At 45.1% G+C, this 24,032-nt stretch overlaps 1 protein-coding gene across 1 annotated transcript in view; it reads left to right on the top strand.

The window, feature by feature from the left end:
* Positions 1–24,032, top strand: part of Gucy2c (guanylate cyclase 2C) — a 79,447-nt gene that overhangs the window by 28,169 nt on the left and 27,246 nt on the right. The window contains exons 9-15 of the mRNA XM_041637796.1: positions 1,514–1,599; positions 3,911–4,022; positions 7,584–7,665; positions 11,945–12,050; positions 18,776–18,838; positions 19,628–19,699; positions 20,097–20,201. Coding sequence (XP_041493730.1) covers positions 1,514–1,599; positions 3,911–4,022; positions 7,584–7,665; positions 11,945–12,050; positions 18,776–18,838; positions 19,628–19,699; positions 20,097–20,201 — 626 coding nt within the window. The remainder of the gene's footprint in view (positions 1–1,513; positions 1,600–3,910; positions 4,023–7,583; positions 7,666–11,944; positions 12,051–18,775; positions 18,839–19,627; positions 19,700–20,096; positions 20,202–24,032) is intronic.

The raw sequence follows: 24,032 nt of genomic DNA, 5'->3' as shown, positions 1-24,032 counted from the left end.
TAAAGTCTTGCCCGAGGAAACCTTTGTCTGAACGAAAGTGAGCCTTCTGTCAGCTCCGGAAGGTAGCAAATGGTTAGCATCTGGTCTGAGAGCTGCGCCCGTGGCTGTGGGTTTCCACAGGGAGAGAAGGAGATGGTTTCTGCTTCCTCAAAGAAGCAAGGAGAGGCGTGTATTGATCACCTGTGTGTTCTGAGTTCTGACAGGCACTTAGGGAGTCATAGCCATGGTCACAGTCAAGTGTCCCAATGACCATTGTCACAGGCTCAGAGCCAGGAGACATCTATCTGTCCTAACTTTGTCATGTCTTAATGTCTCTGAGTCTCATGAAAATTACTTTTAGTCAATAAAATAGAAATGGCAGTTTCTATGTCATGTGTTCTGGAGAGAAGAACATGGCAAATGTGCATGATCCATTTAGCACAGACCTGGTGTCTGGTAAACATGAAATAAGTGTCAGGTTTAAATTTGAATTTATTTACTTGGGGCTGCCCATATAAGTGAGCATTCACATGCATGTGCCACAGGGTGCAGAGGCCAGAGGGTGACTTGGGGGAGTCGGGCCTCTCCTACTATGTGGGTTCTAGGGGATTGAGCTCAGGTCTTCAGGAAGCTCTCTTCCCCCTAAACTGTCTTGGCAGCCCAGAGACTAGCTGTTATGTTTGAAGATGCAAACATTCCCCACCTCCTAACCATACGTTCTGTATGGTCAATCTACACTGCTATTATCTTGTAGTTAGGTAATTGAAATATAAACAACTTAAGTATCTTTTTCAGTTTTTTAAAATAAATTTTAGTTATTTATTTTTACTTTTTTTTTTTTTTTTTTTTTTTTTGGTTTTTCGAGACAGGGTTTCTCTGTGGCTTTGGAGCCTGTCCTGGAACTAGCTCTTGTAGACCAGGCTGGTCTCGAACTCACAGAGATCTGCCTGCCTCTGCCTCCGGAGTGCTGGGATTAAAGGCATGCGCCACCACCGCCCGGCTAGTTATTTATTTTTAGACAGTGCTCTGCCTGAATGTATCCCTGCAGGCCAGAAGAGGGCACCAGATCTCATTACAGAAGGTTGTGAGCCACCATGTGGTTCCTGGGAATTGAACTCAGGACCTTTGGAAGAGCAGGCAGAGCTCTTAACCACTGAGCCATCTGTCCAGCCCCCTTTTTCAGTGTTTTAACCAAAGAACTATAGAAAAGCAATTTTGTTCTTTGTAGACTGTGCCGTGCCCCATACACTGTGTAACTGAGTGAGCCGCGTCCCTGGTCAATATGTGTCATGGACAATTGAGTGCTGTGTCAACCTGCCACATCCTAAACGAAACAAAGGGAATTCTCCTTCTAAATAAACATCTTCCCTAAAACACACCCGTCACAAATCCCAGGGGCAAGAGCTATTGAGGGCTGTTTGCAAAGAATATAATAGAGTGATTTGAATCCATTTTACCATCTCCATCAGGACCCTACTGTGTCAGGCCCAGAGCCAATGATGCTCTCCAACACGCTCTCCTCTCTCTCCCTTAGGTTTTTCGGGACCTGTGACTCTGGATGACAGTGGAGACATTGACAACATTATGTGTCTTCTGTATGTGTCTTTGGATACCAGGAAAGTATGTCTGACTTCTTATTAGAACATGGGGGGCGGGGGAATGAGACTGGGTGAAGGATAGTTAGCCTGGACCAGGGCCAGCCCTGAAGGAGGGACCCTGTTCAGGATCTACAGTTAGATCTCAGCTTTCTCGGTTCTCATACTTGTTCTTCACTTGGGGTTTGGGTCCCTGAGCATGTTAGTTCATAGAACGTCTAAACAGAAATCAACACACACACACACTCCAGACTAGGGAGAGAGTCAATGAACAGATAACAAGCTGATGGCGAGCTTTTTCTAAAGACTGGAAATTTACAAACCACGGATTCCGAAGAACCCGCTCTCCCCATCGGCACTTTGAGGAAGCTTGTGAACTGTCCAGTCCCTCAGGCAAACATAAAACACTCTGACACTACACTTCCGTGCACGTCACACACTGGTTTTCCTCACTTCAATGTTAAGGCCTGTACTGGCTAGTTTTGTCTCAACTTGACACAAGCTCCAGTTGTCTGAAAGGAGGGTGAAAGGAGGGTACCCCAGTTAAGAGAATGCCCCCATCAGATTGGGTTGTAAGATAGCCTGTAGAGTATTTTCTAAATCAGCGATTGATGTGGGAAGGCTCGGACCATTGTGGATGGTACCATCCCTGGGCATTTTGGTACTGGGTTCTATAAGAAGACAGGCTGAGCAATCTATGGTGAGCAAGCCAGTAAGCAGCATCCCTCCATGGCCTCTGCATCAGCTCCTGCCTCCAGGTTCCTGCCTGGTTTGAGCTTCTGCTTTCACTTCCTTTAATGATGAACGGAGACGATGAAGCACAGCCAAAGAAACCCTTTCCTCCCCAAGTTGTTTTGGTCATGGTGTCTCATCACAGCAAAGGAAACCCTGACTAGGAGAGAGCCTCTAAAAAGGAGCAGGACACCATGTCTCCACACAGAGCTTCCCATCTAGAACGGCGTTCATGGCTGATCAGCACCCAGCCTAAAAATGGAACCTACTGCCCTTAGACATTCCAAAGCCGAGCCATAGAAACCATGGGAGCCTCTGTTCCAGTCAAGAGGTGGCCACTGAACACCTTTTCCTGCAAGAGGTCAGGCCCTGACAAAACTGGAACTCCAGAAGAAAAGAGTGTTCATTTGTAAGATGTTTCAGAGTGGACATTATGACACGCTTAAGTAATACGTGAGCATATGTATTGACACTGGTTTTGAGAGATACCAACCATGACAAGTGTGAAAATGACAGAAAAGATGTTCATCCTGAGAAAGGAACGCAGGAACTTTGTGGCAGTGTTTCACAGAATCCACAGTTTTTGTTACTATATTGGACCTTGAAGGAAATACTATATTTGAAGCCAATAAGATGGCTCAGTGGGTAAGGGTGCTTGACTGTAAACAGACAACCTGGGTCTGATCCCTGGGACCCACATGGAGAGATCCGACTCCTGAAAATTGTCCAAGACCTCCACATGCATGATACACATACTCACCTCCCAAATAAAGAAATGCAAAAAGGAACATGTAGTGGGCATCCATACCATGGGGAAGCCTCTTAGTCAGATCCCCTAAAGGCTTCCGTACACAGACCCACATCCTTACACAACTGGATGACGTCCTTGCTGCCCATGGAAGAAAGGCAAAGGCATAGGTGAGATCTTTCCTCACCCACGCCTCTGCTCTTCACATGAGAACTCTCCCCTACACAGCTCTCCCAAAGCAAATTTGGCCAAACATTTTAGCAATTGACTGCCTCCAATCACATGACACAGTGTGTCTATTTGGGGAAACCCAGAGATGAGCTCACAACATAGGAGGGAGCTAGCAAGACACAAGTCCACATCTAGAGAAGGTGTCAGCAGAGGGTCAGAATGCCATAGCCTAGTGTACAAGTAAACTTTGACCTTCCATAGATGCAAAGGTTTGGCTCTCCAGAGTAAAGTCCTTGAGATCTAAGTTTTCTATGGGGAATATTTTCAGGAAATGATAGTAACTGTAGACAGGCAGCCATGTTTCAAACATTTTACACAGCATTATCGATATCTACAACAACAACAAAAAAAAGCATGGCTACCCTGTAGTAATGTTTCCATTAGCAGATGACATCAAATGAAAACTTTAATCAGAGAAGCCTAATTAATAACTGACAGTGGTGGCTCACATTTGTAATCCCAGAATTTGAGAGGCTGAGGCAGGAGGATTACGAGTTCAAGATCAAACTTGGCTACAATACCAAGATCCTGCCCTGCCAAAGCCACATGCACATATAGTCAGTCTCACCTCAGTTGTTAAAGCATGTTGTCATGGTTTTCTTTTCTTCTTCTTTCTTTAATACAGTATGAGATTCTTATGAAGTATGACACCCACGAAAACAAAACTATCCCAGTGGTTACGAACCCCAACTTCATCTGGAAGGACCACAGGCTCCCTAATGATGTTCCCGGGCTGGGTAAGACATTCTCAATGAGGTTTCTTTTCCCCCGGCATTGTATCCATGTAATCTGTATAAAGTAGCTTGTTTTCCTTTTCTTCTCATCTCACATAGACTTTCTGGGCTTATAAATGTGGGTTTTACAAACCCAGTGAGTTACATTAGTATAGCCACATTCTAATTTAGCTAACCCTGTTTTGAAGATGGATCCCACATAAGCAAGTCCCCTAAAAAAAACAGGGACATAAAATGGGTAAACTATAAATACCCATAGAAAGACTTGTTTTACTCTGCATGCATTTTAATGCAGCAGACTCAGGGAACATTCTCTACATTTTAGCAAGGACTATGTGCTACATCAGGTTGAGAGATAGTTGTTCATGGCCCCGAAAGCCTCCTCCATTCCTTCACGGGACATACATTTGGTGACAATGGTGGTGACACACAGGAGATGAGGTTCTACAAACCTTGACAAGGCTTGCCCTTCGTGTGAGCCAGACACGGTGAGAACACACACTATTAGCCCTATTCAGCAGGGAAGTCAGGGGCCTCCGCATACCATAAGATGCACAGCACATTGTGTGACTAGCTTGGTCAACACTTACTGTAACAATCAGTAATTCTATATTACTACTAATCTAACGTCTTAAGGCGAAGATCTTAAATTCAGACACACCGTTATACTCAAAGATGTGAAAATGCCATTAATGGTCCTAGAAATGTACAATGTATTCTTAAATTAAACATCACACGATCGAGTGAGATTTGTTTGCAAGAATTTGAAGTGATAGGAAGCTAGTAACATCAAAGAATAGAAAAAAGTGACTATTTAACAAGGCCCTAACTTGTAGGAATAAAAGTGAAGTGAAATACGTCAATTCTTGATGTTAGTTTCCATTGAGTAATAAAAGCCTGAAAGAATTTTATCCTTTCTACATATTTCTGAATTTTCAATTCTTTTTCACAATGTTTGTATTCATTTATCACATTTTAAAGTATTAAAAACTGAGTTACAGAGCCAGGCAGTGGTGGCACACCCCTTCAATCCCAGTACTTGAGAGGCAGAGGCAGGCGGATCTCTGTGAGTTCAAAGCCAGCCTGGTCTACAGACTTAGTTCCAGGATAACTGGGCCTACACAAAGAAACCCTGTCTAGAAAAACAACAGCATCAAAGACAAACAACCAAAAAATAAACTGAAAAAGATTTCTATTCTGACTGTGTTCTGTGCCAGGAATTAGAAGTTTGATCCACTTCTAAGAGGGCATCCGTGGTCCGACGGGCTTGCTTGTATTCAAACTATACAGCTGTTTCTAAATGTCTGCTGGTCTGGAACTCCTACTAAGTAGAAATGACTGACTTAAAGCCCTAAGGAAGGCGTGAGAGGGCAGCGTATCCTACCGAACAAAAGATGACCCAGAGACAAGTGCAGGTGTACTGTCATGTGACTTAGACATGATCGTGCCATCTTTCATTCATTGAGAAGCCGGCAGACTAGAGTAACCATAGTAGCCACTAGAGGGCAGCAGAAGGCTTTGCCTTAGAAGCAGCGTGAGCCCGGCTAACCCAGGAAGAGCCGTGAAAAACTGCATTTAGCCAGGTGTGGCGGTGGCTCACATCTGTAGTCACAGCATTTGAAATACTGAGGCGGGAAGGCCCCCATGAGCTTGAAGCAATCTTGAGCTACAAAGCGAGTTCTAGGCCAACCTGGACTACAGAATGTGACTCCGCCTCAACAACAGTGAGCCTATCTGGTTTAGATAGGCCTAAGTATCTAACTATGGTGAGTATGTCTAGCACAGTGAGGCGCTCATTTTCTGCAGATAGGGACTGAAATGACCCGAATCCCTCGAACTCACGCTCTGGTTCCACGCTGTGGGCATTGTGTTTCTTCGGCGGATTTTTTGTTTGGGGTAGGTGGGAGGGTTGTGTTGCAGCAGGACTGGGATGGCAGTGGGCGTGGCGGAAGTGCCCATCACAGTCCTGGACAGAATCCGTCCAAATAAACACAGCCACGGAGGCTCGAGCCCTAAGGTGGGAGCGGAGAGGAGAAAGGTCCCTTGGAAAGCGAGCTGATAAGCAAAGAGGGGCACAATCCTGCACTTGCCGAACAGTGCCCCCGGTTTTTGCCATTTGCTAGATCTCTGCCTGGGGACGTGGAGGGAGAGAGGAGAGAGTGGGGAGAGAAAACTTTTTAGAAGGACCTAGCATGACGTAAGTTTATGGTAGAGGAATTTCTTAACACGTTTTAATATTTGGGGGTACCTTTTTCTTGTCTCAGTATAAGTAGGAGGAGGGACAAACTTTTATTCAGACTTTTCAGCCATTATAATAATTTACTCCAGATGGGTGCAGGCGAACTGGTAGACACCCCGGCTGCTGCTTCCTGCAAGAATGTTATATATTCAGGTGCCACGTTAGAGACTCATGCGGGGTGGGGTGCCTGCCACTTTGATGGGAAATCTGTTATCTCTTTTCCCGGAGTAACTTCATTCATTATTTAGAAGCGATCTCCTGCCTTTTTAAAGAAACTCTCCCTAAGTGCGTTCTCTCTCTCTGTCTCTCTCTCTCAGAAAAATCATGTCTTCTTTACCATATACTATTATCTTCCAGCTTCTTACACATTTATTCTCTCACCTTGAGTCCTGACACTGAGCCCACTAACTTCCTGTCTAGTGGGGAAACTCCTGGCACATGGGAGCCAGGACGCCCCTATGAGGGTTTATCCTGTGGCCTTCTCACTCTGAACCTGTCCCCTTGCATCCTCAAATGTCCTTCCAGGGTCTTTGGGATAGATTTCCATTTTCCTGGATTCCACTTGGCCTTCTGACAATCTATGAACTTACGATATCTCCTCAACACACACACAATAACAAATAAAATCTTGTTATTGTCTCCCTTCCATAATCTAGAAGGCTTGGAAAGGACTAGCAAAACAGCACTGTAGTTTCTTAGGATGCGAGCCCTGCATTTGAGGATACCCTTCACTTTCTTCTTTAGACACACAGTTCTGGAGAATGACAGATAGGCGTAGAGCCCTCCAAATTCTGCGTGTTGAATACCACATAATGTTCTTATGACCATGGTATGGTTTTGGGTCAGAAATAAAGTGTTACACATCTGTGTCTGTTGTCATGCTCCTATAACCCTATAATCCTCACACACCAAGAAAAACAAGCGATGCTAAAAGGAATCCTTTTTCTGTTTGTTTGTTTGTTTGGTTGGTTGGTTGGTTGGGTTTTATTGTTTTTTGTTTTTGTTTTTTTGATTTTTCAAGACAGGGTTTCTCTGTGTAGTCCATAGGGGCCTTGAACTCTGCCACCAGAGTGCTGGGATTAAAGGTGCATGCCGTTACTACCCAAGTAGTTAGCATTTTTCCCTGGGCACATACAACAGCTTTCTTCAGAGCTTGGGGATGATGGATGCCTATCGCCAATGAAGAGATTTTAAAAAGATCGGGATTCTTCAGAGAGGCTCTTGCCTCTCCTGTCATCAAGTTATGTTACAGCAGGAGAAGCTTGGAGCCATTCACACTCATCCATGGTCCCACTAATGTGCTATTCCTGCCTCCCTTGCCATAGGCCCTCAAATCCTGATGATCGCTGTCTTCACGCTCGCGGGGATTGTGGTTCTGCTGCTGCTGATTGCTCTCCTGGTGCTGAGGTACCTACCGCCTTCCCACAGGCTTTCCCTCCTGGTGGGGAGGAGATGGGAGCACAGGTCTGGTGTCTGTTGGCAATGCTGGATGCAACAAGCAGACCTGGGATCTTGAAGGCATTCTGCATCTAAAGTGGTGTCAAAGGCAGAGCCGATATGGGTAGGTTAGAATCCCAAGGAAAGGGTTCTGCCTGTCCAAGGTGTGTGTGTGTGTGTTTGGGAAGATTGTGAAAGAGCCATGTGTCCAGACGGCCACATTATATAAGCAATGTGTAACTAGCTTGCTTCAGAGTTCTATTGGTGTGTTGTAAGTGATCACAGAATCCTTGTATGGTATAGTGTGGAGGCGAGAAGAAGCTGAGAAACCATCCATACAACCAGGTATGATGGTTCAAGCCCATAATTCCAGGCTGAGTAAAAAAAAAAAAAAAAAAGTAAGTTTGAGACCAGCTTGCACTACACTACATAGTAAGAATTTGAAAATTTGAAATTTATGCCCTGGCAATGCTGAAGCATGCATGGACAGCCGAATATGGCGGTTCTGTTGAACTTGTCCATATTGGGTTTCATGGTCTAAGTTGATGAGGACAACTGACCAGGTCTCTTCCTCAAGAAGTCACCAGATCTCATTACAGATGGTTGTGAGCAACCATGTGGTGTCTGGGAATTGAACTCAGGACCTCTGGAAGAAGTACTCTGTGGTGTACACATGTATATAGGAAACACACCAATACACACACACACAAATCCACATATACCGATCTACACGCACACTCAGTCACACAAACACCAATCCACATAGACACATACACATGCATACATCAACTCCATGCCAATCCACAGACACACACACAGACACCAATCCACAGACACACACACAGATACCAATCCACAGACACACACACAGACACCAATCCACAGACACACACACAGACACCAATCCACAGACACACACACAGACACCAATCCACAGACACACACACAGACACTAATCTACAGACACACACACAGACACCAATACACAGACACACACACAGACACCAATCCACAGACACACACACAGACACCAATCCACAGACACACACACAGACACCAATCCACAGACACACACACAGACACCAATCCACAGACACACACACAGATACCAATACACAGACACACACACAGATACCAATCCACAGACACACACACAGACACCAATCCACAGACACACACACAGACACCAATACACAGACACCAATCCACAGACACACACACAGACACCAATACACACACACACACACACACAGACACCAATCCACAGACACACACACAGACACCAATACACAGACACCAATCCACAGACACACACACAGACACCAATACACAGACACCAATCCACAGACACACACACAGACACCAATACACAGACACACACACAGACACCAATACACACACACACACAGACACCAATCCACATATACCAATCTACACGCACACTCAGTCACACAAACACCAATCCACATAGACACATACACATGCATACATCAACTCCATGCCAATCCACAGACACACACAGACACCAATCCACAGACACACACACAGACACCAATCCACAGACACACACACAGACACTAATCCACAGACACACACACAGACACCAATCCACAGACACACACACAGACACCAGTCCACAGACACACACACAGACACCAATCCACAGACACACACACAGACACCAATACACAGACACACACACAGACACCAATCCACAGACACACACACAGATACCAATACACAAACACTCGATGCTGTGATCCGCAGGAATCATGAAGTGAGATTTTAGCTGATAGAGCAGAAGGCTGGATGGGTGATGGGGGTGCACGCCTTTAATCCCAGTACTCGGGAGGCAGAGGCAGAGGCAGAGGCAGAGGCAGAGGCAGAGGCAGGCAGATCTCTGTGAGTTCGAGGCCAACCTGGTCTACAAGAGCTAGTTCAAGGACAGGTTCCAAAGCTACAGAGAAACCCTGTCTCGAAAAAATACATAATGAATGTGTTCTGATAGAGGCAAACCCAGTGTGCCAAGTGCTGGGCCTTCCACTTTTTGCTTATCGACTGTTTCTCTTGTAAGTCATAAGTACACTTTCTTGGTGCAAGATTCAGCAGAGAATGGATTATTGGGCATAACTCTTTCCCATGTACTGGTTTATTGGGCCATCCTCCCCCCACTGTGTGGGACCTCCAGTGGGAAATTTAGTCACGCAGTCAATAACCTTGGTTCCCACAGTCTAATCTCGGCTTCGTTCCCTGCGATACATTAGAAGCCATCTCTCTGCAACTATCTTCCATTTGGTGTTCAGGAAAGGAGTCTTTCATACAGATTACATTTGGGACCTTCAGAGATAAAGGGATGTCCAATCTCAGAGAACTGCCTTTGTTTTGTGTGTGTATATGAACTGGAAACTTTACAGAATAAGAGGAGAAGATCAGGAGAAGAATAAAGAAACTGATGCAGAAGAGTACATAGTGGAATTCATTTCACCCTCAGATCTAAGTCCCGCGCTTGCTGTAAGCCTTCTGAGCCCTGAAGGGGACACTGAGGCTGGTACCCAGAGGTCCCTATATTAAAAGGTGGTGGCCCAGAGCCTTGCAATCTGGGTTTCTCTCCATCAGAACGCATTTGTTCTGGTGAGTCAGCCTCCTAATCTTTCAGCTGAAATCTCACTGCGTGATTCCTGCAGACCGCAGCAACTCTCTCTCACATACGCACTAATACCCATACACACACACATGCTCACATGCTCTCACAAGCATGCACACACACCCCACCCCCACAAATCCATAGACATACAACCATAACACACATGCTCACACACTAAATACATACGCATACACTAACACATACATCATCACATAGACACACACAGACACACACCAGTCCACATACACAGACACACACCAATTCATACACATCCAATCATATACCAATCCATATAGACACACACAGAGAGATCAAAATTTATGTAAGATAATAAAAGAAAATGACATAATAATGAAACTGAGGAAACACGAAACACAAACAACTCTATACCAACTCTTTGATGCATAACATAGCCAGCAAATATCTGCAAATAGCCTCTCCAAAGAAGTCAAACTAACACAAAATTAAGAAACAATGAGCCACCATTTTACAGACATCATAAATGTTTAAAAATGCATAATGATATCAAGAATATTGGAAATGAGAGCTCTCACATTGGGAAATTGGCATGCTACTTTGGAAAAGTATTTCGTGGTATCCGTGAAGTTGAAAGTGTGTTCCTCCACTGTAACTCAATACGGTATCATGTGTAGTGCCTGAAGAAAGGGAATTAGAAAACTGTCTTTGTACCTTGGGATAATTGTTGAAATAGGACCTTATACAGCTCAAGCTGGCCTTCAAATTATTATGTAGCCAAAGCTGGTCTTGAATTCCTCATCTTCCTGCCTCCTCCTCCCAAATGCTGGGCTCCAGGCATGATCCTCTTGGCATGACTTAAACTTCTTGTTTTAAGGGCAAGGCATGAAAAGAACTGGGTTATTTAGGAGTATTGTGGAATCAATGGTGGTTTCAGATTTTACATTTTTTTGCCCCTCAAGGTTGTCAGGGTTTTGTTTGCTTCTGGTTTTGCCTTGATTGTCTTTCATCATTTTCACCCTCAGTCCAGGTCCTTTATTATACTAAATGATTGTCTTAGCAAAGAGCTTGGGAAAGGGAAGTGAAGAGAATAGCAAAGCCCACAATAGCCCGCTTAGCAGTTGCAAGAGCATGGGGCCACACTCAGTGTCTGACCGCCTGAGGACAGCAGGGTCAAGGTCCTAAGTTTCTCCTAGAGTCTGGGAGCCAAACGGAATGGATGCTGTGGTGGTTTGAATGTAACAACCCCCATAAGCTTATAGAGAGTGGTACTGTTAGGAGGTGTGGCTTTGTTGGAGTTGATATGACCTTGTTGGAGGAAGTGTGTCTCTGTGGAGGCAGGCTCTGAGGTTTCATATATGCTCAAGCTACACCCACTGTCTCAGACCACTTCCCGTTGCCTTTTTGGATCAAGATGTAGAGCTCTCAATTCCTTCTCCAGCACCATGCCTGCCTACATGCTGCCATGTCCCACCATGATGATAATAAACTAAACCTCTGAACTGTAAGCCACTCAATTAAATATTTTCCTTTATAAGAGCTGCTGTGGTCATGGTGTCTCTTCACAGCAATAGAAACCCTAAGCCAAATGCTTATAAATGCCTCCTGGTGGTTCTATTCATTTTACAGAAAATACAGAAGAGATAATGAACTTCGACAGAAAAAATGGTCCCACATTCCTTCTGAAAATATCTTTCCTTTGGAGACCAACGAGACCAGCCAGATTAGCCTGAAGGTAAGTTAGGTGTGATCTACCTGTTGATGAGGACTCCGTAATGATAGGACTTTGGTGGCGTGGTAGCAGATGTGCCACGCGTGGACACTTTAGTTCATTTAGGAATCCAAGATTTAGATGTTTGCAACTTAAAGGAGGAAGGATGATTTTGGCTCGTGGTTTCAGGACTGCTTCTGGCTGTGATCGTAGTGGCTTTCTGGATGGCTTGCCCATGTCTCGATGGGTCAGCAAAGAGAGAACAGTCAGGACAGAGCCCTGTGATCTTCCAATCTGTAAGGATTGCCCCACCCCTTTCTTCCCAGTGGCCCTCTTCCCCCAGCTAAGTGCCACCTCTTAAAGGTTCTAGAACATCCCCCAGTAACATCACCAGCTTGGGCATCAAGTCTTCAGACACATGAGCCTATGGGAGGAATTTCACCTTCAAACCCTAACAGTGTGTCAGTCTTCGCATCTGACCTGGAAGAGAAATAAATGCTGGTCGGCTCTTCTTACCCTGGGTATTCATCTCCTCACACTCAGTAGCTGCCACATGTTTGGGTCATTGCTGAGAAGGCCTCTGCTGAGATTTTTCAAGAAATGCAAATGGTAGCCAGTGTGAACAACTCACCCACATTTACTGCAGGAAGGCCAGCTCCCCATATGGAGCCTCTGCTCAGCTTCATTGGCAGAGCTGTGATGACCACACTGAAAGACAAAGAATGGAGAAGCTGTGTAGGTGTTGCCGGAACTCACTTGTTCGTTCCCAGCTGCTCAGCCCCAAAATAATCACACAGGGACTGTATTAATTACAACACTGCTTGGCCAATCACTTAAGCATATTGCTAGATAGCTCTTGTATCTTTGGTTAATCCATTTCTATTAATCTCTGTATCACCTCGTGGCTGTGGTTTGCTGGCAAGGTTCCAGCACTTCAATCTGCAGTGGTGGCTACATGGTTTCTCTAGATTCTGCCTTCTTTATCCCAGCATTCAGTTTAGTTTTCCCCACCTAGCTCTACTCTGCCCTATCACAGGCCAAGCAGCTTCTTTATTCATTAACAAATAAAAGCAATACATATATAGAAGGACTTCCCACATCAGTGTAGGGTCATAGATAGATAGATAGATAGATAGATAGATAGATAAATAGTGATCACTTACTGAGAATTTACATGCCACATGCATTATCACTCTGCTTCATCTTCTCCTGAGCCCATCAGGTAACAGGACTGGAATTCCAGAAATGTGACTACAGTTTGAATCCAAATGAATTGTATACTTGAAGATCTTACCTCCTGACACATGCATAGAATTATCCTTATTTCTAAGCTGAAGCACAGAAAGTTTGTGAATTCTCACAAGTCAGGCAAGAGCTGATAGACAGACATAAAATCACATTATAGTTTAGAGCTTTTCTGCCAGCAATGTGGTCGGTCACATGATGTCACCACACACAGAAAGCAGAGAAAGAGAACAGGAAGTAACAACAAGCCTTATGGGTATTCCACCTCCACGTCCTGCACGCTACCTTCTGGTGGCTTGAACCTATTCACAGCTATACATGGGTGACATGTTCCTTTGCCCCAGGCTTACTTCATGCTCCAGCAGCCTTCCTGTAGTTTTCTGAACCCTAAATTTGGCCTTCTTTATCATTTGTAATGTAGGCAAAAGGAAAATGGAGGCATTTTCTCAACTGAGGCTCCCTCCTCTCAGATGAATATAGCATGTGTCAAATTGACATGATACTGGCCAGCACAATTGATCCCTTGTCAAACTTGACACACAAACACATCGCTATTAAGCCATAATCTTTCTTTTCCTCTTCAAGGTCACACATTAATAAAAACATCGTAACACAGAATATTTTACAAACTCAAATTTTAAAACACTTTAAAAGTTGTATTTTTAAAAATATCAGTCTCCTTTAAAATGCAATCTATAAAGTTCTAAAATCTCTTTTTCAAAAGTTTAAGGTCTTTTTACCGTGGGCTCCTATAAAATCAAGATTAATTAAATATTTTCTTACTTTGAGAGAGAAGAACCAGGGTACAGTCACAAGCCAAATAAAGCAAAACCAAGCTTCAACAGCATACATAACTCACTGTCTAATGTCTCAATTTACTCATAGTCTTCTGGGCCTCTCCAAGGAGCTTGGGCCCCTTCTCTGACTTCACCCTCTGCAGTGCACACGGCTTGCCTTCTAAACTCCATTTCACCTCTGCTGCTGCTCTTGGCGGTCATCCCATGGTCCTGGCATCTCTAAAATGCTGGGGCCTCTTGATGCATCCGAGCTGTGCTTTTGCCAATAGCCTCTCCTGGCCTCTCTTCAGGAACTCCAGTCTACCACACAGTACTAAGCCTCAATTATTCCCCTGACCCCTCATGCCTTCAAAAGTACCACCTGGGTGGGTGACTCTTACACTACCAGCTTTGGCTGGCAGCACAAGGTGTAACTTTGCTCACCTCTGAAACATAGCTCCTGAGTGCTAACTCTGAGGAAGCACTTCCCAGAAGGTCTTACCTCAATGATGCTGGCCTCTTTTTAATCACTGCTAATTTCTCACTACCGGCAGACCAGCATCAATTGTGTCAGTAGAGCAAATGTTTTACTTCAGTGATTCTGATGTCTCGTTAATCACAGCTGATTCTTCCGTGCCAGCTAGCCAGAACCACCGATTCTTAATTCAGAATAGAAATGGGCCTGATAAAGTCTTTAAGCAACTCTCAAACCTTTCCTTGGATTTTCACAAGCCAGGCCTCCTTCATCTGCATTTCTCTCAATATTTTTATCTTCCAAGTACCAGCAGAATAGCTCACCAACGTTTGAATACTAAATGGCTTTTCTAGTTCAAATTTCCAAAGTCCTTCCACAATCCTCCCCCTCAAAACATGGTCAGGTCTGTCATATCGATACTCCTACTCCTGATACCAATTTTTGCCTTAGTCCGGGTTTCTATTGCTGTGATGAAACATCATGACCAAAGTGACTTTGGAGGAAAGGGCTACACTTCTATGTCACTGTTCATCATTGAAGGAAATCAAGATAAGAACTCAAACAGGTCAGGAACCAGGAGGCAGAAACTGATGCAGAAACCATGGATGAGTTCTGCTTATTGGCTTGGTCTCCATGGTGTCTTCACTTAGCCTGCTTTCTTATAGAACCCAGGACCACAGCCCATGGTGGCCCCACCCACAATAGGCTGAACCTTCCCTCATCAATCATTAATTAAGAAAATTCACTACAGGCCTGAATACAGCCGGATCTTATTGAGGCATTTTCCCAACTAGGGTTGCCTCTGTAGGCAGAGACTGCTCAGACCCGAATAACCACACAGACACCATATTAATAACAACATTTTTTGGCCTATTATCTTAGGCTTCTTATTAACTAACTCTTACATCTTAAATTAACCGATTTATATTAATCTGTGTATCATCACAAAACTGTGACTTACCGGTAAAAGTTCTGAGTGTCTTCCTCCTTCAGCAGCTACATGGCATCTCCCTGACTCTGCCTACTCTCTCTATATATCTCTGTTCAGATTTTCTGCCTGGCTTTACTCTGCTAAGCCATTGGCCAAAACAGCTTCTTTATTAACCAATGGTAATAAAACATATTTACAGTGTACAGAGGGGAATCCCACATCATCTCCCCTTTTTGGTCTAAATGAAAAACAAAAGTTTTAACTTTAACATAGTAAAATTACATGTAACAAAGCAGGTATCAAGCAAGAATTACACTTATTTAGTCTATTTGTATCTGGAAAGTTTCATATCTAATTTATCTTTTATCATAACTAAGAAAAACTATAATTGTCTTCAACACTAACAAAGACCGCAGAAGGATATAATATTACCTAAGTAAACAGGAAGTGCATTGTAAGCAAATCCATTCCAACTCTAGAGTTGACAGAAACGTCTCACTGCCTGGACAGTCACCCAGAGTTCTTCTGTACGATTGGGGCACCCGCCTTCAGCCTACAGGCCCTTAGTATTTGGCAGATTTTTCAATGAAGCAGGAAATTTCTTCTGTGTCCTATAGAATGTCTGCAGACTCTTTCATGAAGCAGAAACCCTGAAGGACTGTCTTATCTTCTTTAGGCAATTTCAGCAGTCATTTTTCTGTGGGTCCTGCATGTTCAGTTCTTACAGCATAACATCAAGCAGTCCAGGCAAGAGCAGTTTCTTGCCCAAATGGCTAGCAAACTCCATAAGGAACCTCTTTGATGCCCATCATCCTCTTGAAGTAGATTGGTGCTGCCAGGAGCAGATGTGTCTCATTGTCATGGAAAATCCTAAATTCTTAAAACTTTTTAAATACCATATTCTGAAGGCCATTGAAAGGCTTGAAGAACACATATCCATTTGAAATATATCTCTATAATCTAGAAAACCTAACTAACATGACTGCAAGTTTGACTATTATAAATGGCTATCTATTAATCTGTATTTTTAAATTATACATTACATTTTTTTTTTTTTGGTTTTTCGAGACAGGGTTTCTCTGTGGTTTTGGAGCCTGTCCTGGAACTAGCTCTTGTAGACCAGGCTGGTCTCGAACTCACAGAGATCCGCCTGCCTCTGCCTCCCGAGTGCTGGGATTAAAGGCGTGCGCCACCACCGCCCGGCTACATTACATTTTTAAATGAGCTGTACAAACAGAATACCTTAAACAAAAAGTGGAAATATACATATAACAAAATTGACCTTAAATTTGTGTCAGTAAACAAAGATCCATACCAATGCAAAGTATTTATTTCTATACCATATCTCCCTTTAAATAAAAATAAACATTTATAAGCAATCATTTTGGGAATTTTTCTCTACTAATTTCTGCTGTTTCTTGGGTGAAGTATTTTTAGGGGTTCATAGAGACCTTTGGGGGGAATCTTGTCTCATTAAACCACATTATTAGCCTGGAAGGAATCCAAAGGTGCTCATCTGCTGTGGAAACAAAAGCATAATCTCTTTTCCAAAGCAACATATCCTTAGATCCAAATTTTGAAGACAAGATACCTTTAAATTAGTTTAGCTGAGCAGCCCCCAGAATCAAATGTCTCTCTGCAGTCAAAAAAAAAAAAAGTCAAAGAAAACACAATAATATGCATAATCCAGACTCTGCATATTCCATCTTTACGTGGCTTATTTTTCTCTACTCCTTTAATATATAACTATCTGTACTCATTTATATTACTTTTATTGTCTCTTTAAAAACTTTGTCTTATTTTTTAAAACCATTTACTTCTTTTTATAACTGTCTATACTCTTTTTCCTTTATCTCCCAAGCCTACGTACATTTTTTTTTTAAACACACTGTCTCATTTAGAGGTCTTTTATGTCTGAATCTGTCCTGTTGTGCATCTGTAATTATTTTCTGACCAGGAGTGCTTTTAAAATGGTAGGCAGCTTGGTCGCAGCAGCCCTAGACGCTGGCTCTGCCTCTCTTGACCTTTTGAATATGGTGGAGGTAGGTTTACCGGCAGCTCTAGGAGCCATGCTCCCTGCCCCAGCTCCAGGGAAGCAGTAGGTCTATGCTGTCATTAAGCAAGTTGTAGCCCACTGCTCACCAACCCCATTTAAGTGCAGGACCTCCCGAAAGAGCCAGAGCTCTTGCTACTAGCACAAACCAGGAAGTTGCCAGAGTTTTTTTCTGCTAATGCTGCCTCAGGAAACTTTCTCTTGGAGGAGCCACGCCTCTGCACGCTGCCAGCAAACAGAGCCTGTCTGACAAAAATACAGCTACCAAGAAGCTGTGCTTAACTCTGTTCTCTTGTGTCTAGAATTCCTTCCCAAGATCTCTTAGTTTTCATGTGGATGTAGTTGCCCCATGCTGGTGCCATTTGTAGAGGGAGACTCAGGTGTCAAGTTGATATAAAACTAGCCAGCACAGCACCCCAAGTTTCAATGAAATGCAAACTGAAAGGCATCCAAGTCTTAACTTGTTTTTCTGTGTTTAGAGCAGAAGTCAGTGGCAGGAAAGGCAGGAGCTATATCGAACCTGCAATGGTGTACATATGTTCATTTACATGGGTGCACACACATGTATGTGTTGTTCTGTGTTGACTTTTTGTTTTGGTTTGTTTTGTTTGAGACAGGGTTTCTCTGTATCCTAGCGGTCCTGGACTAGCCCTTGTAGACCAGGTTGGCCTTGAACTCACAGAGAGGCCTGCCTCTGCCTCCCAAGTGCTGGGACTAAAGGTGTGTGCTACTGCCACCTGGCCTGTGTTAACATTTTTTTAAATCAATTGCCAACATAGAAAATCATGGAATATTATATAAAAACTGGCATTTCAGGCTTCTTTTGAAAACCCAGCTGACTTGGCAGTTCTAGCCAAACCCAGGATTGACAGAGACCTGGTCCTATCATCTCGCTTCCTTTCGGCCTAAAATCGCAACTCAAATGCAGTGAGCTTTTGAAGGATCCTCCTCTGGGAGCACCTGCCAGGAGCTGGCATAGGCCAAGGTTTCCCCCAGAAGGAGAATCAGAGGGGCAAGAAGCCAAGAGAATTCTGGGTTCTACCAGGACCACGAGAGGGAGTGAGGAAAGCCCCTAGTATGAGGTGGTAGACACCTGGGGAGAAGGGCATGATCAGAAGGAGCAACGGGTGCACTCCGGTTCGCATCAGGGGACCTGCCCTGCATGGTGTGGAGGACTCAGCAGACACCCCCCACCCCAGAGTCCCTTCGCCTTTGGCAGTGGACAGGACAGGCACAAAGTTCTGTAACAACTGCTCTTTTCTCTGCCAGATTGATGACGACAAAAGACGGGATACCATCCAGAGACTACGGCAGTGCAAATACGACAAAAAGGTTGGCATAGTGCTCCCCACCCCGCGCCCACTCGGGAACCCTTGCAGTTAGTATAGCCCCCTCTGTCCCAAACTCCGTCAGTTTGTACATCATCATGTCCCCTCCAACTGTTCTAAACCCTTCCGGTTAGTCCAATCCCCATCCCCTGTTCCACTGCACCCCGCTCCCCTGAACCCCGTGGGTAGTTAGAGCAACCCTCACTGCCCTGTCTGGGTGTATGTTGGGCACTCTGACACATGGGACAATGCAGCCGTAGAGGTGCCCAGGTAGCTGTAAGGGACTCCCATGGAAGGCAGAGCCCTGGGGACATGGAGAAACAGATGAAGCTTTCTTGGGAGAAGTCGAAAACAGGAAGGAAAAGGAAGCGTGAGAGTCAGTTCACTCAGGGAAGGAAGCCCTTCTACTTTGGTTCGTTCTCAAGACTCTCCTATCAGGGAGGGGCTCCATCCTTCCTTCCTCGCTTTTCCTTTCTTTTCTCTTTTCTTCCCACTTTTTCTCATTTCCTCCTTCTGTCCCTCCTCCATTCTTCTCTTCCATTCTATATGAAATACGCAGACTCCAGCCTATGACATCCTAATTAGGAGGCGCCAGAGATAGAAGCCTTAGTCACATGCTGTGACTGCTCCAGAAAGTTTATGCTACCATAGGGCCACAAGCAGACTTCTGGGAAAAGCTCATAGTGAGTGGCAGGTACCACCTCTGCCGTCCTGGGGCTCAATTGGCAGGAGATTGTCTGTGGAAAGACGCACAAGCTGCAGCAATCCCGCTTTCCGCAATTGATCTCTGCAGAAAGTGATTCTGAAAGACTTCAAACACAGCGACGGCAACTTCACCGAGAAGCAGAAGATTGAACTGAACAAGGTATGTGCTTGTACAGCCCCTCGGAACTGACTTCATCCCATTCCCCCAAACACTGCGGTCCCCTGGGTGCCGCTGCTGACGGAGAATCCCGGGCAGAGCAAAAGGTGACGAGGCTTCTTCTTGGCCGCCTACCACGGGGTGCTCGAGAGTGGGGTCTGGTGTGAGCTACAGCACAGCCCTGGTATTATTTACAACTACTTCAAATGTTTATTCAATGTGGTTGAGTAAGATGATGTTTGGGGGAAGAAGCGGATGCTGGCATCCAGCTGTTCTGTGGGATCTTCTTCCCGAAGATCTCAAAGGGAGCGCATTTCTCTGGTGCATCAATCTCCACCCTGGCACCCCACCTGCCCCTGCCGCTTTGGTTTGTAACCAGCCTCGCCGTCTGCCCTCCTAGCTGCTGCAGTCGGACTACTACAACCTGACCAAGTTCTACGGCACTGTGAAGCTGGACACCAGGATCTTTGGGGTGATCGAATACTGCGAGAGGGGGTCCCTCCGGGTAAGGAACCATGGTCACTTCCTATTGCCTAAGTGGTTCTCTACATGAAAAAGACAAACAAAATACATACTGGAGATGGCTCCGTGTGCGCCTGTATCTCCAGTAGCCGGGGATCCGACATCTGCTTCTGGTCTCTATGGGCCCCGCACACATGGGGTGCACATACACACATACACACATGCAGGCAAAATGCACACACACATAAAACCAATTAAGAATTGTCCCTAATGAAATGACATCAGAGAGCTGTCAGAAAGAGCGAGCAGAGTCATCAGGCTGCGTCCCCCAGTCCTATGATATCATTACAATCAAGCCATTCGGAAAAGCAGGGTAGACATAGGGACAGAGTAGAGGGAAATCAAGTGCCCGCTTCGGCACACTTTACATCATTTCCCTTGCTTCGGTGTCGAAGGCACAAGGGACAGGTGCTCAGGAAGCATCAGGTGACCTGCTATAGGACCTGTTTCTGCCCCATGGAGTTTTCACCCCACGCTCCCTCAGATGGAGTGGATGGTTCAGCAGGAGCCCGGTGGGCTCTGGAATTATGGACGAGCAAGTCCAGAGCTGGAAAAAAAGGTTTCCTGCAGAGCCAAGCACTAAGCTAGGACCCTCAAGCCACGGAGCACCCTGAAGGGTGTGCACAACGCACGCAGGGGCAGGTGCCAGAAACAGGACTCAAAAAAAGCAAGAATAGGCTGGAATCCAGTGCAGGGACTCTAGGTGGGGCTAAAGAATTTGATCCCAACTCTGCAGAATGGCTGGGCATGAACTCTGACGTTCTGGGTGGCCAGATACCAGTGGGCAAGGTAATTCTGATGGCCTGAGTTCAGTCTCTGGGTCCCATGTGATCCCAGAGGGAGAGACCCGACTCACTCAAGTTGTCTGAACTCCACGAGAGCGCTGTAGCACGTTCACCCCAACCCCATGTATACAAAATAAATAAATTGGTGTTCATAATAATCTAGAACCTCAGAACAAAGCTTGGTGGCAGCTTCAGCCACTGAGCCTCCTTGTCAGCCCTGATTTTATAAACAAACACACAGATGGGCTAGGGGTGCAGGGAATGGCGGCACTCAGGAGGCAGGGGGTGCAGGGAATGGCAGCACTCAGGAGGCAGGGGGTGCAGGGAATGGCAGCACTCAGGAGGCAGGGGGTGCAGGGAATGGCAGCACTCAGGAGGCAGGGGGTGCAGGGAATGGCGGCACTCAGGAGGCCAGCTCAGGTGACCTCCCCCGTACACTGTGGAGGTCCACGGAGAACTGTCAGCATGCGCTGTGCTGTTAGAAGAGTCGCATCACAAAGGGCAATAGAGCTCTTCTTTCTCTTGCCTTTCCCCATTTTCTCTGTCAGGAAATGACCCGGGGTTTAGAAACGGTGCCAGGAACGAGGGACATGAAGACAAACATATTTCATGTTTTCTCATGTCATCACACCACCAACAAAGGACGAAATTGCAATTCCCACACAAAGACTGTCAGCTCAACTCCTTTAAACTTTGATGCCTAATCCCCGTTGTCTGTATAAATACTGTTTTGAAGCTGAACCTAAGCTAACTCCCTCCAGAATCATTGGACACTTAACAAGGCTAGCGTAAGACTGACCGTATAATTGATTATAGCCTCACTATGGTTATGAACACACACAGGGAAATATCAATGAAGTGCTGCAATATTAAGCTAGTTGTACCCAAAGCAAGACACAAGCAATAGAATTTATTCTGTGTGTAGTAAAAATATGATAATGTATTGTACTAAAGATCATAGAACAACTGTATTATCTGTATGTCGATACAGTGTATGAATGTGTGTGTGCATGGTGTGGTATGTGTGTCTTGTGGTGTGTGTGTATTGTATGTGTGTGTTGTGTATGTGTGTGTTGTTTTTGTGTGTGTGTGCATGCCATGTATATTATTGTGTGTTTTGTGTGTGTATACAAGTGTGTGTGTATTGTATGTGTGTGTTGTTTGTGTGTGTGTGCGTGCCATGTATATTGTGTGTTGTGTGTGTGTATACAAGTGTGTGTGTGTGTAAATGTGGAGGTCAGAGGTCGATGTTGGTCATCTTCCTTGTTCACGCCCCACCTTGTATATTGAGGCAGGGTTTCTCACTTGAATCAGAGTCTATGGATTTCAATAGGCTGCCTGCCCCAGGATATCTCAGCCTCCCCTACACTGGGCTTACAAGAGGCCCCTGTAGCTGCCTGACATCCATGCAGGGGCCGGCATCTGGACTCCCATCATTAGGATTGCAGGAAAGAGGTTTACCCAATCTACCATCCCCTCATCCTCCATATGATCGTGTTAATGGACCTGAAATTGATCACTTGAACCGACACTGATAAAATGACATGCACTTCTGATAATAAGTCTTCCCGGCCTTCTAGAGCTGGAAATATTAAAACAGCTCAGGAAGTGGCACATAAGCCTTCGTATCTGACTTTATAGCGCAGGGGGATGTGCTTTAAGGATGTAAAGAATTAAAGAGGGGGCATGCCAGAATGAGACCAGGCTGGGTGATGCAGCCGGTGGTGATTTTCTTTTCTACCTCTTGATATCTTTCAAATTCTGCTCACACTTCATGAAAGACACTGTTGGGTCCCGGAATTGTGCAAATAGTGGGTAACAGACCTCCGAAGTCTATTAGCCAGAAGCCATTTTATTCAAAAGCACTGCGGTGATGGGGTGGAGTGTGGGGCTTCTAACTAGTCAGGGCAGCAGAGAATTATCTGACTCTGTAGCCCCGAGAGAGGGCTACAAACTCCTTTTCATAGCCAAAGGTCATACACAGGGCACAGTACATTTTGGGGTTTACTGCGTTCAGGGCATCTCAGTGTCTCAAGACTTGAGCTAGCACTCTCTGGGTACCTCTGAGATCTGAGGGGCATCCAGGATTGATGACTTCTGACTACAGTGTTAGTTCAAAATGTTTACATAGTCGTGGGTTCATTTCAATTGCCTTCCCCTGCCTGGGAGAATGCAGGGCAGAGAATAAAGCGGCTGTCCGTCCTTCTACACTCAGAAGTAAGCATATAGGCTACAAGCGTACAATTTTCACATTCCTGGGCTCTTCAATAGCTATGTTCTTTTTGTATTCGAAATAGAATCCTGCTGAGTGGTGCACATTGACAGATGAGAACAGGCTAGGTTGGGCAAGTGTTTGGGCCTAGGAGAGAAAGGAAGGAGTTCCAGAGAGTCCCGGCTGCTCTCAGCTCCCTCCTTGCGCCACGGCCGCATCTGTAATAACTAACAACTCTAGAACCTTCTGAGAAATTATTGGTGCCACGTCCAAGTTAAAGCAAGACTCTAATCAGGCTTTTTCCTAAAACAAGCAATTGTTCTGCTCCAGGTTATACAGAAAACAGTGGCTTCCTGGTTTAACAAAATATCTTCATAGGATCCACCCTAATATCAGATTAGTGTAAGGCCTACCTCCTCCAATTCCTAGGAAAGCCAGGAGCTCTCTAAGGACAGAGATCTTAGCTGATGTAAAGAAAAACCAGAGCAATTAAATCACCTGAAATAATTAGCATTGAGAATAGAGACAGAAGCCTAATGAAGGAATTCCCAGAAGCAATTCCCTGCTTGAAAACACTGGTCCAGCCGGGCGTGGTGGCACACATGCCTGTAATCCCGGCACTCAGGAGGCTGATGGCTCTCAGGAGGAAGACGAGGAGAATCACAACTTCAAGGTGACATAGGGAGTTCTGCCTCCAGGCTGTGTGCGCCAGATACACAGGGTGCTTCCGGAGACCCTGCCTCAAAAGCAAAGTGTTTAAAAACATAGAAAACAAATCCAGCCAGCCAGTCTTGGTGAGATGGAGCAGGCAAGGCAG

The sequence above is a fragment of the Microtus oregoni genome, unplaced genomic scaffold, assembly GCF_018167655.1.
Source record: "Microtus oregoni isolate MIOR12 unplaced genomic scaffold, Mior012 000002F_ref0000024, whole genome shotgun sequence".
NCBI classification, from domain to species: Eukaryota; Metazoa; Chordata; class Mammalia; order Rodentia; family Cricetidae; genus Microtus; species Microtus oregoni.
The sequence above is the reverse complement of the archived record's forward strand: the minus strand, read 5'-3'. Positions and strand labels throughout refer to the sequence as shown.